Below are 16,020 nucleotides of genomic sequence, written 5' to 3'. Positions count from 1 at the left end.
CCTATCCGACACAGGACAGCAAAGGGTTAATAAAGTACAGGGAGAGACCCTTATGGAATAAGTGGCTGAGGTAAGATAGAAATGTTTGAATGATGCAAGGATTTTGATTTGCACCTGGAAACAAACTCCCTCCATTCACCTGTATATGTTTGAAAGGTGGATGGTTTTCTTGAAGCGAGTAAGATGTTTATCACTTATTCATGTAGCCCAATATCCACCCTTTGTTGCTGGTCAATCTCCAAGCAGCAAGTTGAAAAAGTGCTGGATTGTGGTGTAGTAGCCTCCCCCTGTTCTGAGGTAACAAGTAGGGGTTTAGTGGAATGTGCATGGGTCCTGCCTCGGTTAGTTGTAGAATCTCCGAGAACCAATACGTCTTGGGCCAGTAGAGGGCTACTAATATGAGACTGGCCCTGTCTCTTCTTACCTTCCTGAGTACCTCTGAGATTAGAGCCCAGGGTGGGAAAGTGTACATCAGGCCATTTGACCATGAAATGGACAGACCGTTTGCTGCTATTGTTGCCTCCTGGGAAACACGGGAGCAAAAGAGTGGCAGCTGTTTATGTACTTCACTGCTGTGGTGTTGTCTGTGAGGATCAGTACTGTTTTTTTGTTTCAATATTGGGGTGAAGTGCTTTAGTCCCAGGGAGATTGCTAAGAACTCCAAATAATTTATATAGCAAGATTTCTGCTTGGGTGACCACATGCCCTGGACCTAGGTGTGCTCCCTACCCTAACAGGCAGGCGTCTGCATATAGATGTAGAGTAGGCGGATGTGGAGACAGCGGCATCTCCACACATACCAGAGGTGAAAGCTGATCCCAAAAGGAAGTACTTTGAACTGGAATTGATCGTTCTTGATGAAGAATCTGAGACATTTTCTGTATTCCTTGTGTATAGGAAGATGGAAGTAAGCACCTTTGAGATGAAAAGAAATCAACAAGTCTGCTGGTTGAATTGCCTTGATGATAATGGCTATTGAGATCATCTTGAATTTTTCTGAAAGAATAAAAATGGCAAGGCTAAGATGTCTAGAATAGGCCTGAATTTCCCATTTTTCTTTTGTATCAAAGTATCTTGAGTAAAGGCCCTGGGTCTATGAAGATAAAAAGGGCTATCTTCTATGGCATGGGAATGGAGCATATTTATTATTTCCTCTTGCAGATGCCCTTTGGTTTTGACCAGTCTAATACTGTCTGGATGATGCCTGTTAATGGTGGTAAAACCTGGAATGGAATCCTGTAGCCCTGTTGAATAAGCCTCAGGACCCAGGGGTTTGATGTAACTTTTTCCCAGCTGATTAGAAAATAAGACACCTTTCCTCCTGTTGGCAGTGGAAGGGGTCAGGGGTACGGTTGGAAGGCAGAGAAAATGTCTGGAGGTAGTAGAGAGCTATGTACTGTTCTACGTGGTCTCAACTCCTGGCCACATTGAAAGCCGCGCTGCTTGTTGAACCATGGTAGAGGTGGCTGGTTACTGAAAGACCTTTGTCTATTGAAAAAAAAACCCTGTTGCACGATGCATTTCTCCCTGTAGTACAGCAAGATCTTATCGTCTGACTAGCCTCCATGTCAGACAGGGAATCTTTTATACTGGTGCCAAATAAAACATATCTCCAATATTTATGTCTGGGTGTCCGCAGACAGTTAATTTAGATGCACTGTTTTGCAGAGATGACATTAGCTACAGCTCTGGTATTAGTAACAATGGTGTTGGAACATTTTATTTAGATATAAATGAATTTTTGGTCATAGAATACAACTCACAGAAGTGGTTAAAGATTAAGTCAGATTCTGGTTAAATTCCTACTTAGATAGTAAATTGCTAAACCTTTCTGGTCACTTTGTCCTTGCTAGGACAAGGCTGACCTCCAAGACATTTGGAAATAGGTTTTGGGTTCTCCTTTGATGTCCAGTTCTAACATGAAAGGCATTTGCCATTTAGGGTGGATCATTGTTTTTGTGTTGAGGTACCAGCATATTGTTAAACATCTTTACAAACTAGTTATAAAACAGGTTTTCTTAAGAAATTATAGGTGATTTTATGAGGGTTATAAAAAGTGGCTTCTTAAGACAAAGTGATTGAGCCAGATGCTTTGAAGCTAGGGTTAGGACAAATGGGCAATTAACCAAGTGATTGAGAGTTGTGTCTTTTTCTGATTGGTTAAGGAAAAATCATTATGTCATTGAGAAACTGCATTTATACTGAAAATACTGAAATGTTCTTTGTATTGCTCTGATCCGTGCTTGAAAAAGGATTCCCTCAAGCTGTTGTCACCATGTAACCTTTAACATGTCTGGTAACTTTGCAAATTACCTTAAACTATACTCATCTGGACTCGAAAAGGAGGCAGTGACTTTTCCTTTCTTTTATTTCTTATCTCAACAAATGGCGTCACATGCTGCTTGCAGCTGAACTTTTGCAGGGTTTTTTCCTTCTGCCATCTGCATGGCCACCTCTAGATTTTCAGGTGTAGGTGACTAAAATTGTAGAGCTGGTTCTACAGCAAATGCTGGTATTTTGCTGCATGGATCTGATAATTATTGATACGAATGCTGCATGTGGAGGCATAGTAATTTCTTTGAAAAGAAATGATGAATTGTTTTTATCAGATCCATTCAAAAGAAACAGATCTAGAGGACATACCTCCAGTTTGGTGTAGCCATGATAATATCTAGTTTAGGTTGTTTGAAAGGTGGCTTTTATGATCCACTGGTACCTTGTAGAAATTATCTACTCTGGGCAGACATGGTGCAGAAGTAGCAGATCTTTGCCAAATAGCCTCAACAGACCTTCAGACTGCCTCATGGAATGGGAACCCTTCAAAGACTTTTTTTTATCCCTTGCATCAAAGATGCTAAGGAAGTCATCCTGATCTGCACAGGTATGGGGTTGTACTTTGAGAGAGGATGAAATCATTCTCAGTACGGCATCTACATCTGCGTATGAGAGGGGCAGTCTTTGTACTCCAAAGCGCCCTCCTCAGGGGCGGAGTCAATGATGTCATCATCTCCTAGGGTGGGGGCACCTGGAAAGTATTGCTCCTGTGTACTTCCAGGTGCAATAGTACCAGACCTTGCTGTGTGAGTTACAGGCTGTAAATGTTGAGCCTGTTTTAACTGCTCAGATCACCAATTTCGCCAGCACGTCTCACCCTACTGCTGCGGGAGTGTGTGGATTTTTCTCATGCTTTTCCTTGGACAAGAAAAATCTAAACCCTGTTGTTTTCTGGGGCTGCCTTTTTTTTTTTTTTTTTTTTTTTTTTAAAAAAGACGTAGAGGGTGTAGAACAGTAAACCAACAATGGGGAAGAAACTTCCTTTTGAGTTGGAGTGATGACATGTTTACACACATTAAACATAAATGTGTTAGAAGATGGAGAAAGTTGGGAACTACACTTAAAACAGATGGAAGGCATAGAAGCAGAAAACAAAGAGGAAAAGGAAAAAAATTCTAGCCCGACTTTTTTTTCCCCCGAACAAAAATAATAAAGCGAAACACACGTTAGTCCTTACCCAAGTAAACGCAGAAATTCAGACAACTTGACTTGGGTATTGGATTTTTAAATTTTTTTTATGGAAGATTTTAAAAAGGATCTCTGGGAAAGAGATCTGGTTCTTTCTCCTGACCCAAGTGACATGAAGACTGGGACTGTGGGACTGAAGACTGTGGAGTTCATCAGACAAAGTAAGAACTCCTGTTTCGGCATCCTTGCATTGGCTGCCTATCAAGTCTAGAATTGATTTAAAAATTCTCCTGATGACCTATATGGCCCTAAGCACTAAGAGTGTGGAATGCTCTTCCTGGGTTGATCAAGGACTAGAGTATATTTAAATCATGTCTTAAAACATACCTTTATACACTAGCATTTCCTAATGTTACATCTGTAAGTTGTAATGCCTGCTGTGTCTGTTATTGAACTGTACAGTTTGTGATGTTTGTACATGAAAACACTTTGAATATGTATTCAGAAAAACAAATACTAGTGTGCGTAAAGGCAAGTCATTCCTACATCAGAGGTCCCTCCACCCACAGTTGTGTTGTTAGGGAAGTGCATTAATGACATCACCTCCTTCTTACAGGTTAAGGCCTGTCCACTTGCTGCTCATGAAAGCAAGGTTTCCTGCAGCAGAGAATAAATGCTTTGTCTGTAAAGAAAACCAAGGAAGCCAAAGATAACCCCAAATCAAAGAACATTCTGCAAACGTTTTAGGTTTGATTAGGCAGTTGTGCAGCAGTGCTAGGAGGACTGGCCTAAGCCTACCCCCCCCCCCACCAAATAACAATTTAGATGTTAGATTCCATTATAAATCTCCTTCATACCTGAAGCTTTCAGGTGTTCGTCATACAGCATTATACAATGAGTAAAATTTTGACTCCTGACTCACTTTTAATACACAATTTCAAAAACATTGTTTTTCTTAAGAACTTTTATTTGTCATGGGTTTCACAGACACTGGTAAATAAAATCATAGCAGCAATTTCAGCCTGGAGGCAAGCTCCACAATCTTTGTCTTGTTTTTTCAAACAAAAGCACAGTGGCAATTGAAATCAAGCAAAACAAAACTAATGTTGTACCAAAACTCTCAAAATAAAACCAGTCAAAAGTTCATACATAAAAATTCAATGATTTTGTGAGAGGCCTTCCTTATTTGCCAAAGTTAACAATTATTTTAAAAACATTAAATGCACATTTAATACTACTTATACCTTAAAGGATAACAACAATTATTCAGTCCTTACAAAAGACTTGCCTGTTCTTTATAGTGCACTTGAAATACAACCAAATTAGTTCATGAATTTAAAAGAAAACAAGAAAAAAAAGGTTGCACTACACCTCAGCCTGTACACAAATGACATGCATCATGGCTTTTGTTTAAAACATTAATTATTAGGAATAAGAACAAATTCCCCTCAGGAGGGGCTGGATAAAAACTTTTAAACTTAAAACACCGTCTTTTGGCTTAGGTTATCAAATTTGTTTTACAGTGATGCTGGTTTAGATTTAATAAATCAAAAATGAGTTTTGTACAGTTATATATTAGACCAACCAAAATGTGTTAAAATATATTTTAGTAGAGACCCTCTTGCCTCATTAGTCTTGTTGATTCCACTTTTGTTCTGATCTTCCCTGAGTCATGTGCTTGTTTACAAGGCTGCCTGAAAAAAAAAAAAAAAAAAAAAAAAAATAGAAAAAACAAATCCTTAATGTGCCTCAATAGTATGTATAAAACAGTTTTATGCTTATCATAACCAATAGTTTATTTTATTTCATTGACAGGAAATATGTTGTTTTTTTTTTCTTGTCAATTAAACAATAAAATATAAAAAAAACTTACTAAACAAGAAACCAGGCAGGGAAACATTTAATTAAATGCATACATGTTTAAAGAGACTGAAGCTAGCTACACAAATCAGTAATTTGTTAGCATCTTCTAATTTTCCAGTTTAAATGAAGGAATTACATGTAAGAATCCTACATTTTAATCCTGAAACATGAACAAACTAAGTGTATATACCCCAAAATTATGTTTCCCAAAAGAAAAAGTCTACAAATAAAACCGGTATCCATCATGCAAATAAAAAAAAAGATTAATAAGTGTACAAATAAAAGCGATATCCAACATGCAATAAAAAGAGACTCCAAACCTGTCTGAGGACTTAACACTTTTTGCTTCTGCAGAGATGTACCCTGAAGATACAAAATAAGAACATATTGATATGGAGACCCAATCAATCACGTAGATCCCACAAATCTACCACCATTTGTAAAAACTGACATGTAAATTCCAATGAAATTAGGTAAAAGAAAGGGCTAATAGTCCTACAGTGCCAGACAACTTGTCAGCATTCTGTATTTCAGTTTGTGACCCCCTAGAAAAACAGAATTAGTGCAGCTCACAATTTTTCCTCGTCTTCCCTACAATAGTGCAGGTAGCAATCAGGGACTCCACAGGTTAGATATGTAATCTGACCACAATTTGCCAGTGTATTCAGAGCAGTTTGAATTAGATCCCTAGAGTTTTACCCAGAGAATATGTTGCATTTGCACACATGGCATATTTGAATTTCTGCTTTATTCATCTTTTAGCTCAATTCAGGACACATACTGTACAAATAATGCAATTAAAGACTATTACCAGTAGTTACCTGATTCACTTTGAAATTCTTTAAATTACTTGGAGCAGATGGTGATGTAGAAAATGAAACACTGCCAGGTTTAGAAACACCTGTAATTAGAAAAAGGCATACAATTAAATAAGTCATATACCTGTGTATGTACACAATTACCCACCAGTACATTTAAACACCCTGCAGTCCAGCAGTATCCAACTCTGTTCCTGGAGGGCCGCAGTGTCTTCTGGCTTTTGTTCCACCCGAGCTCTCAATTACTTAATTGGTCTAATTATTTGATTAAATGGACAAATGTAACACCTCCAAGCCTTAAAATGTTTTATAGGTCGTGTACCTTGAATCAAGTGCATTTTTAAACCATCAACTGTAAAATAAAAAAAAAAATAGTAAATATGTCCAATTGAACAAATTAGAGCAATTATGTTAATTGAGAACTTAGGTTGAAATGAAAACCAGAAGACCCCGAGGCCTTCGATGACTGGAGTTTGATGCCCCTGCTCTAGTGACAATGTCAGATCTAAATTTACAAATAGAATAGTAAATTTTTACAAAGACATTAAAAGGAAAATTAAACAAAAACTAGTAAAACCTTTTATGGTCAGCTCTCTCAAATTACTAGACTGGTGCCATAGGGAGAACTTTACAAATAGCAACCTATGTATTACATTTCATGATCACAATTGTTCAGTTGTATAGACACTATAAATTTAAATACTATCATTAGATCAGTTGTCAAACACCATATTTTTGTGCTTTAACAACTACTCAAACATTGTTTCATGATGTGCTGTATAACCACAGGTACTATATATTTGCAGGTTATATTGCTTTTGTAACCCTGCTTTAACAACCTTCTGCAAACAATTAGCACATTTCTTTTTTCTAGGACTTCCTAGATGTGGACCTCCAGCAATCAGACCCCTATTCAATGCTGAACATTTTGACTTTCAAACTGCAAGTTACTTAGCTTGAAAACATCAATTACAACACACACATCTCTGTGCCACTGATCTTGGAAACTGGGCTGTTTTGCCAAAAACTGTCAGGATGCATGAGTTTGAGCTATATAAAATACAATTCTCAATAAGATGACTAAGATTTCCATAGGAGAAAGCTGTAGTTTCAGTAACCTGGAGCAAGACTGCCACTAGCTTATTACGACTACTGTTGTGTATCCGGTATTTCTTTATATGAAGGATTGCCGGCTGGGTAGTGGTTATAATACAATGAAACTTGCACTGTAATTCACTGAACATTCTGCTAAAAGAGGGTACCTGCAGAACCCTTGTACTGAGGGCATTCCTTTTTAATGTGGCCTTCAGATCCACATATGAAGCAGCGCTTCTCTCTAAACTCGCGGTCCTCCTGCTTACTCCACTTGTCAGCCCACTGCCGAGGAGTCCTGTCCCTCCCAGTCTCATAGGTCAGCTGTTCCTGCCTCGTTTTCTGAGGTGGGCTCCCCATGTTTGACATGTCTCGGTCTTCTAGGCTTTGCCTTTGATATCTAGCATCATTATACCCTCGATCTCTCTTTCTTAATCTGTTGACAAAATTGAATTCCCCCAGATTTTAAATTCAAAACATCACAAAATATGTTTTAAATCTCACAACGACACCTACCAACGATACATGCAGTATGGACTGTTGACATAAGTGGAGTTGTGGTGGCATCTAGTGGTGAAATAGTGATGTTAAAATATACAGTGCTTAATTTTTCTTAACATACATATTTTTACTAGGTATATGTAAACATCAATTCTAGCTTTTGATAGGATTACACTGTTAGAATCTGTCAAAAATCAGTTCCTATGAACACATTTAGCATTTCCACGGGAGCAAGAATTCACCACTGGGTGAAAAGGTGTGGTTGCATCACTTAAATTATGCAGCTCTGAAAATACATACTTCCTACGCAAAGGACAGTCTTTCATAAAGTGTCCAATCTTTCCACAGATTCGACAGCATCTATCATTTGGGGCCAGTTCACCCTCTGTCAGCACTTCAGGGTCAAAGAAATATTCCTGAAAACAAGTATTACATGTCACTGAGGGTCAAAGAGTTGAATAATTAGCTTTTTGGGGACTTTAGCAGTAGGTCATGAGTTAAGCTGTGCACTTGGAGCAGATTTCCAACTTCGACAACATGTCATTTTATGAAAGAACACAATTAAATGAGTGTTGTTAACATTAGGGGTCACTGTCACAGGGGACCAATGTTTTCAAACTTCTAGCCTGCAGTTTATCAAGACCAACTGAAAAGTTGGTTTTGTAAATTGTATTTGGAGGTGGGGTTTAAAGGAGCACTGAAATATTTTTTTATATTTTTCTCAAAATGGAACCATAAAAAAACAGCACTGAAAACATTAAACACTGCTGGTGCAAACACTTGAAAGTTAATAAAAGCATACCATTTTTGTAGGGTATTCGCTTGGAAAGACTTTGACTGGTGTACCAAAGACTCTTCTGCCATTGATGAAAGCTTTCATGATAAAATTTGTCACTATAATAGAGATACATAAATACAAAAATTAGGAATTAACATAACCATAATTTTAATAAAATTCCAAACCAAATAATATCGACAAAAGATAAAACCAAACCTAAACTGGCAATTTTGTACAATGAAAAACAGCTGGCAGCTCAAGAGTTGAAAAACTGATCATAACTGACTTGCATCCATATTCATACATACATACACAATGCCTTGCAAGTATTCAGACCCTCTCAGTATTCAGACCCTGACTCTCCCAGTCATATGAAACTTTGAAGTAGGAACTAATGTGTTATATACACAACCTACTCCACACATTGAAAGCAAAAACAAAAAGAAAGAAGTAAATAGATAATTAATCTAAATAAAAATGGAAAAGTCATGATTGCATAAGAATTGAAACCCTTTGCTGTGGCAAACCTAAACTAATTCAGGTGTACAAAATGACCTTAACGAGTAACACAATTAGTTGAATGGACTCTGTTATGATTTCTCATGATTTCAGAATAAAAATACCTGTCTGTGAGGTTCCTTGGTCTGGTAGTGAATTTCAAACAAAGACTCAACCATGAAGACCAAGGAGCTTTCAAAGCAAGTCAGGGATAAAGTCACTGAAAAGCACAGATCAGGAGAAGGGTACAAAAAAATATCGACGTCTCTGAATATCCCTCAATCATCAAGAAATGGAAGGTGCATTGTACCACCCAGACACTGCTAGATCAGGTCGTCCCTCCAAACTGAGCAGCCGGGCAAGGAGGAAACTGGTGAGGGATGCCACTGTGAGCCAACTTTGAAAGAGCTACAGAGTTCAATGGCTGAGATGGGAGAAAAAGTGCATAGGTCAACAATATCCAAAACACTTCATAAAAGTAGCCTGTAAAGCAGGGTGGAAAGAAGGAAGCCATTACTAAAAATAAGCCCACATGAGGTTTGCAACAAAGCATCTGAGTGATCTTGCCAAAATGTGGCAAAGGGTGTTCTGGTCAGACTAGACTAAATTGGAACTTTTTGGACTAAATGCCAAGCGTTACGTTTGGTGCAGACTCAACATAGCACATCTCCCAGTCAACTCCATCCCTACAGTCAAGCACGGACTCAAAAGGTTGATTAAGATTGAAGGAAAAATGGATGGAGCAAAGTACAGGCAAATACTAGAGGAAAACCTGTTTCAGTTTGCTAAAGACTTAAAATGGGGGGGGGGGATTCACCTTTCAGCAGGACAGTGATCCAATGCTCAAGGCCAAAGCTACACTGGAGTGGCTTAAGAATAAGAAAGTGAATGTCCTTGAGTGGCCCAGTCAAAGTCCTGACTTGAATCCTATTGAGAATCTGTGGAAAGACTTGGAAACTGCTGTCCATAAGCAATCCCCAAGCACCTTGAGAGAACTTGAGCAAATCTGCCAAGAACAATGGGCACAAATTGCACCAAGCCAGTGTGCCAAGTTGGTAGAGACTTACCCAAAAAGACTTGCGGCTGTAATTGTTGCCAAAAAGGTGCTTCCAAATATTGAGCTGATGGGTCTGAATACTTATGCAATGAACATTTCAGTTTTTCCTCTTTAGTTTTTGCTGACATTTACTGTAACTTTAGAAGTCTTCAGTTTGAGCATTCCAGTTTTAAACAAAATATTAAGTTTAAAAAAAAAAAATGTATATGCATCATTTTGTAATTTCACAAAATGGGACACCATAGGAAGGGTCTGAATACTTTTGCAAGGCACTGTGTGTGTAATTTAATATAGTTGGATGGTGAAATTTTTGCCCATTCTTCATGGGAAAATTGCTCCAGTTCTGATAAGTTTGTTGGGGATCGCCAATGGATTGCAATCTTCAAGTCTCACCATAGATTTTTGATTGGATTCAAGTCAGGACTTTGACTGGGCCACTCAAGAACATTAATTCTCTTCTTGTTCAACCACTCCAGTGTCACTTTGGCTTTGTGCTTGGGGTCATTGTCCTGCTGAAATGTGAATTTCCTCTCCAGACTCAAACAGGTTTTTTCCTCAAGGATTTGGTGTACTTTGCACCATCCATTCTCCCCTCAATCCTGACTTCCCAGTCCCTGCTGAAGAGAAGCATCCCCATAACATGATGCTGCCATCACCATGCTTGACAGTTGGGATGGTGTTGACTGGGTGATGTGCAGTGTTGGGCTTGCGCCAGATGTAATACTTGGAATTTAGACCGAAAAGTTCAATTTTTGTCTCTTCTGACCACTAATTTTTTCTCCACGTCTGTAGTATCATCTACATGCTTTTTCGCAAACTTCATACATGCTTTAAGATGAGACTTTTTGAATAGCTTCTTTCTTACCACCCGTCCATACAGGCCAGCTTTGTGTAGGGACCGGCTTATTGTTGATGTGTGAACACCGACTCCAATCTCAGACACAGAACTTCGCAGATCTCTGAAGGTCACTGTTGGATTCAGAGTGAAATCCAGAACCAGCGTCCTGCTTGCCCGGCTGCTCAGTTTGGGAGGGCAACCTGATCTGGGTAGTGTCTGGGCGGTATGATGCATTTTTCACTTCTAAATGATGGACTGTGCCAAACAGGGATAATCAGCGCCTTTTTTTCTTGTATCCTTCTCCTGCTCTGTGTCTCTCTACCACTTTATCCCGGACTTGTTTCGAAAGCTCTTTGACCTTCATGGTTGCTATGTTGGATCACTATGTGTGTTGCAGCTTGAAAGTCTTTATATACTTGAGGGAAATTATTTACAAGTTAAACCACATTGAGTACACACAGGCTGAAACCATTTCACTAATGTTGTGGCCTTTCAAACAAATTATTTGCACCTGAGCTGATTTAGGGTTGCAGTAGCAAAGGGGTGGTAAATCTTACCTATTTATATTCTATATGGATTTTTTTTACTTTATCACTGTGGAGTAGTTTGTGTAGATTCTACATGTAAAGTCTAATTTCACAGCGTCGTGGAGTACGCTCAGGTGCCAAAAAAAAGTGAAAATTTTGCAGGGGGGTGAATACTTCTGCAAATCACTGTATATATTAGGCTGCATTCACACTGGGTCTGTTTCAAATCGTAGCCTCTATTTTCATAAGGATTTCTACTCGTGTGGTCACATTACAGGGCTACACTTTCTCATAGGATGCAGTTTCTCGTGCTACACCAGCACCAATCACCTCAGCCTTGCCTGCAGCTTACATAGAAACAAGAACCATCTTCATAGCACTTACTATTTGTTTTATTCATTAAAATGAACCCAGACAAAGACAAAACCTGCTGCAATGAGCATTTAAAGGGGTCCTAAACCCGGCACCAAATAGACTCCTTGCCCCACAGCTTACACAGAAACAAGGTAAACTCACAAGACTGACGCAAGGCAGCCCGAATTCTCTCTGCACGTGGTGCTGAAAGAACAGCTCTCCCAAATCAAGTCCGATCAAGTAGTAGGGTCTATTTCATTTTCTTTACTTTCAATATGATTTTTTTCCTCTACAGAAGCGTCCTAGTGCCAGTCAAAAAAAAAGAAAAAAAAAAGGAAAATCTCCTAATCCTTTTAAACTCCTAGTTTGACTTTTTAGTCCTAATTAGGAGATTTTTTTTTTTTTTTTTTTTTTTTTTTTTTTTAATTGGCACTAGGATGCTTCTGTATTTTTCTTACTTTGCTATGGCTTAAGCATTTCTGTATTATTTAGTATTTCAGGTGTGTTTTGAACCTTTAACTGCCCAACAGCGTGCCAATTTAATTTCGAGGCTGCAATGTTGCAAATTTACAGGCTTTAACAATGTCGCAACGACAAGCCGCACACTATGTGCTGAATGAAATGCTGAGACAAAGGTCTAATTGTCTGAGATCTGATGTAAACTAATGTTAGACATTAAATAATATTGCTTGAATGTGTAAAAAATATTTTCTACAGAACAAAAACTAAACTTTTTATAAGAAAATGTTTTCTTCGAGTCAAATTGTCATTCATATTTCTAAACAAGAAAAATACAAACTTTATACTGTTGATTAATGATTAATTAATATTGCTAAATTAGTTTTGGCACTGCGTTCTTCCTGAGTTTCAGGTAACTAACTGGGTGGCTTTTACACGTTTAAACTTAACTCTGATTTTGCGATTAAAGGCAACAAAGGAAATTCACTCTTTATTTGTATTATACTGTATCTGTTAAAAAAACTTTTATTCGCCTAGGTAGACAAAAAAAAATAAAACAAGTGAAATTTTCTAACCACTAAAATAAATGGCTTTACATAACCACTAAATAAGATACTGGGAGCATCCAGTGTGAAAAGACAACACGAAATAATAAATTAATGTAGCACTATAACATTAAATTGTTCATACAAAATGCCTGTTACAAGCTCTTGCAGTGTCTAAAATAATCCAAAATATGGATTGTAGCATAACAGGAAAGCGTAATCAATCATACTGTAAAGTCTGTAGCCTTGAAACCACCAAACTCCACGTCTTCATCACCTGAACCTTCACTATTGATGATGCAAGTAATTGTGTGAATCATTAATGCAGAGAGCAACTACTTCTAGGCAGTTTTTTCACGTAAGCCGTGACATTTCCCCTCAGGCACTATTTGCACATGGTTATTAACAAACAGAAATTAATGGTGAAAATGTTGCTTTTAGTTAAAAGTTGGGGGGGTGGGGTCTTTCAAATGGGGTATTGACTTGGCAAAATCCGGTAACATGGTATTATTAGCAAAAAGAATACATTGCGCAAAATTACATTTGTTTATTCTATTTCATTGGTTGCATAAATTTTTATAGGGTATCATTGTATAAATACAAATACCGAGTTCAATTACTAACAGCTCTTGCACGCTTTTCAGGAAGCCTGTATATTTCAATATTATTAGTTTTAGCAGCGTCTTCTCTTGCTTTCACCTCGGTTGTACTCTGCAACACCCACAAGAGCACGGAATTATGCGTGCGTCTTGTGTGTGCCTGTGTTCTCTGCATGTTCAAATTCCGTGCACCACTCTTCATGAGCCTCAATAATATGTAAATAAGTCTGCATTACACTAAGTAAACTACAGTATATACAAATAAAAATGTCAAAATGCTTACTCTTTCTGGACAATCCTGCTCCAAGATTGTGGTTCAAGTCAAAGGGATCTGTAATAAAAGTTACAATTCAGTGAATATGCATCGATAAGGTTTATGGTTGAGAACACAAACATTGCATTAAATTTTCAAAGGTAATCAAACAGTATTTGTGAATGCATTTCAGTTCTATATTAAAACTAAAAATACATTTTTTTTCTTGTTCACCAGTATATTCATCCTGAAAACACAATTTTTCCATTACAGATCAAAGCAATTTATTATGCATTAGCCTTAAAATAATGACTAGAATCTGCTGAAACCTCTCAACCGGCCCACACAAAACACAACACAAATTGCAGCACCACGCATTTTCCTTTAAACCTTACCTTCGATAACAATGTACTTTGATGTCCACTGTTTCTTGAAGGTTGTGAGCAGTTTCTTTCTCCTGATACTAATGACATGCTCTTTGAAGTCAAACTCCTGAGTGTAGAACTGAAGCATTCCCAACCACAGCTCTCCCACTGATTCAGTATTTTTTCCAAACTGGGGCCACCTGTTTGGCTGCATATTAAAATAATCAAAAGGAAATGGTTAATGCTTATAATTGGAATATTAATAAATGATTATATTGAAAAAGCTAGTTTTTCCCAACTTTAGGTATTTTAACTACACTGCACAGAATGATGTTCAACATGCTTCCTACTGGAGTAAAGCAAAATTTAGTTTATATGTTTTAGTTAAATTAATTGATAAATGGACAAGGCAGCACTCCATTCAATTGCAGTCACTCTCTCCTCTCAGTTTAACTCTAGTGATAAAAAAATGGTTAAGGAAATTAGATGGTGTGGCAGGAAATGGCGTTGTGGTGACGTCAGGCCAGAATGAGGAACAACAAACTAGGTAACTGCAGTTCAAATAGACGCGGTGTGCGTTGTTTTATTTTAAATACAAAAATAAAATATTTAAACAAACAGACAGTGCTCACAGAGCAGAAAAATAAAAGGTTTAAACAAATCACAAACACAAAGTACGATCAGGCTGGGCAATAGCCTTCACTGATCATTATTTTTAAATTTATTTTCTCCTTGCTCGTTCTCTCGCTCTCCTCCATACACCCACCTTGTACTGAGCTGCAGGTATTTATACAGATGTACATCTCACGATTAGCAACAAATTAATCACTTAATTCGGGAGATGGCCACTTTCTGCACGAGTTTTAATTAACGTGGATGGGATTCCCATCCACGCGGCAAAAACAAAACATACAGCCTCCCCTGTCATTTACAATAAATACATTTTCAAAACAACAACAACAAAACAAAATGCATGGCTACGCCGTCATGTATACAAATACATAAAACAAACACATACAAAATAACACAGGGGCAGAGGGGGAGACCCTGTTCTAAAAATAAACAACTAAATGTACAGGGCTGATCGCCCTGTTACAGATTGATTAAAACGTTAGGTTATGTATGTAACCATGGTTCTATTTTGTGGTCGCAGCTCCCTCCCCTCTCACTGTTGGGATATGCGCTAGTCACATGCCGAATCACTGAGCTTTCAATAAGAAAGGCCCCGCAGCGACGTACTTCCCCTATAAGTAGTAGACGCCTCAGGAGCTCTTCCTTTTTACGCACAGAATTCCCAACGTCATCCTGCGTTGCCGTGAGTTCAACAGGAGGGAGCTGCTACCACTCATAAAACCACGGTTACCTTCGTAACCTAACGTTCAATTTTGTGGTTGCATCCCCCTCTCCTTTCACTGTTGGGATAGCAATAACCAAGCCGTCACGGGGGAAGGCAGCAAACGACGATCGCATGAACCCCCTCATGGCATAAGAGCCGAGGAAGCGTGCGCGCCTGCCAGGACCCTCGTGCCCAATGTAGGCCAACTCGAACTCGCCACATTAAGGCAATAGAACCACACCACTCCCCAGCCTGTGGCTAAGACACCAGTGCTGACGACCATTCGCCTGTGGATGGCACCCAAGCTCACTCCCTCCCAATGACGGAAAGTGGAGTCCCACCAGCCGAGGGCAGACCGACACCTGCGGGACACCTTCAGCCAATGGTATCTGTCCCTCTCGAGGTGGAGGCCAATAGAATTCAGCCGGGTCTGGAGGGGGCACATGTGGAGGAGACCAAGGGGAAGGGCGACTGTACCCACTGCCATTAGGCCCAGCAATTTCCGACACAGCATCAATGGCACCGATGTCCCTAGCTGAAAGCGGGACACACATGCTCGGAGGGCCGTGACTCTGTTTTCCAACAGGTTCGCCCTCATGGTGCGGGAGTCCAATTGGAGCCCCCAAAAATGCGTCACTTGTTCGGGAAGAGGTGACTTCGTCTCGTTGAGCGAGA

General features: G+C 38.8%; 1 protein-coding gene across 2 annotated transcripts in view; it reads right to left on the bottom strand.

Annotated features, from left to right (window-relative positions):
* Positions 1 to 4,408: 4,408 nt before the first annotated feature.
* The window catches only part of LOC121318652 (terminal uridylyltransferase 7-like), a 43,701-nt gene continuing 32,089 nt past the window's right edge, over positions 4,409 to 16,020 (bottom strand). For both annotated transcript variants that reach the window (XM_041255561.1, XM_041255569.1), the window contains 8 exons: positions 14,040 to 14,217; positions 13,675 to 13,722; positions 8,539 to 8,630; positions 8,037 to 8,152; positions 7,406 to 7,671; positions 6,147 to 6,226; positions 5,646 to 5,688; positions 4,409 to 5,156 (listed from right to left, as the gene is read on the bottom strand). In XM_041255561.1, coding sequence (XP_041111495.1) covers positions 5,092 to 5,156; positions 5,646 to 5,688; positions 6,147 to 6,226; positions 7,406 to 7,671; positions 8,037 to 8,152; positions 8,539 to 8,630; positions 13,675 to 13,722; positions 14,040 to 14,217 — 888 coding nt within the window. In that variant the 3' untranslated portion in view covers positions 4,409 to 5,091. The remainder of the gene's footprint in view (positions 5,157 to 5,645; positions 5,689 to 6,146; positions 6,227 to 7,405; positions 7,672 to 8,036; positions 8,153 to 8,538; positions 8,631 to 13,674; positions 13,723 to 14,039; positions 14,218 to 16,020) is intronic.

The sequence above is a fragment of the Polyodon spathula genome, chromosome 1 (genome assembly GCF_017654505.1).
Source record: "Polyodon spathula isolate WHYD16114869_AA chromosome 1, ASM1765450v1, whole genome shotgun sequence".
Classification (NCBI taxonomy): domain Eukaryota; kingdom Metazoa; phylum Chordata; class Actinopteri; order Acipenseriformes; family Polyodontidae; genus Polyodon; species Polyodon spathula.
Note: the sequence above shows the minus strand (reverse complement) of the source record. Positions and strands in the feature narration are given on the sequence as shown.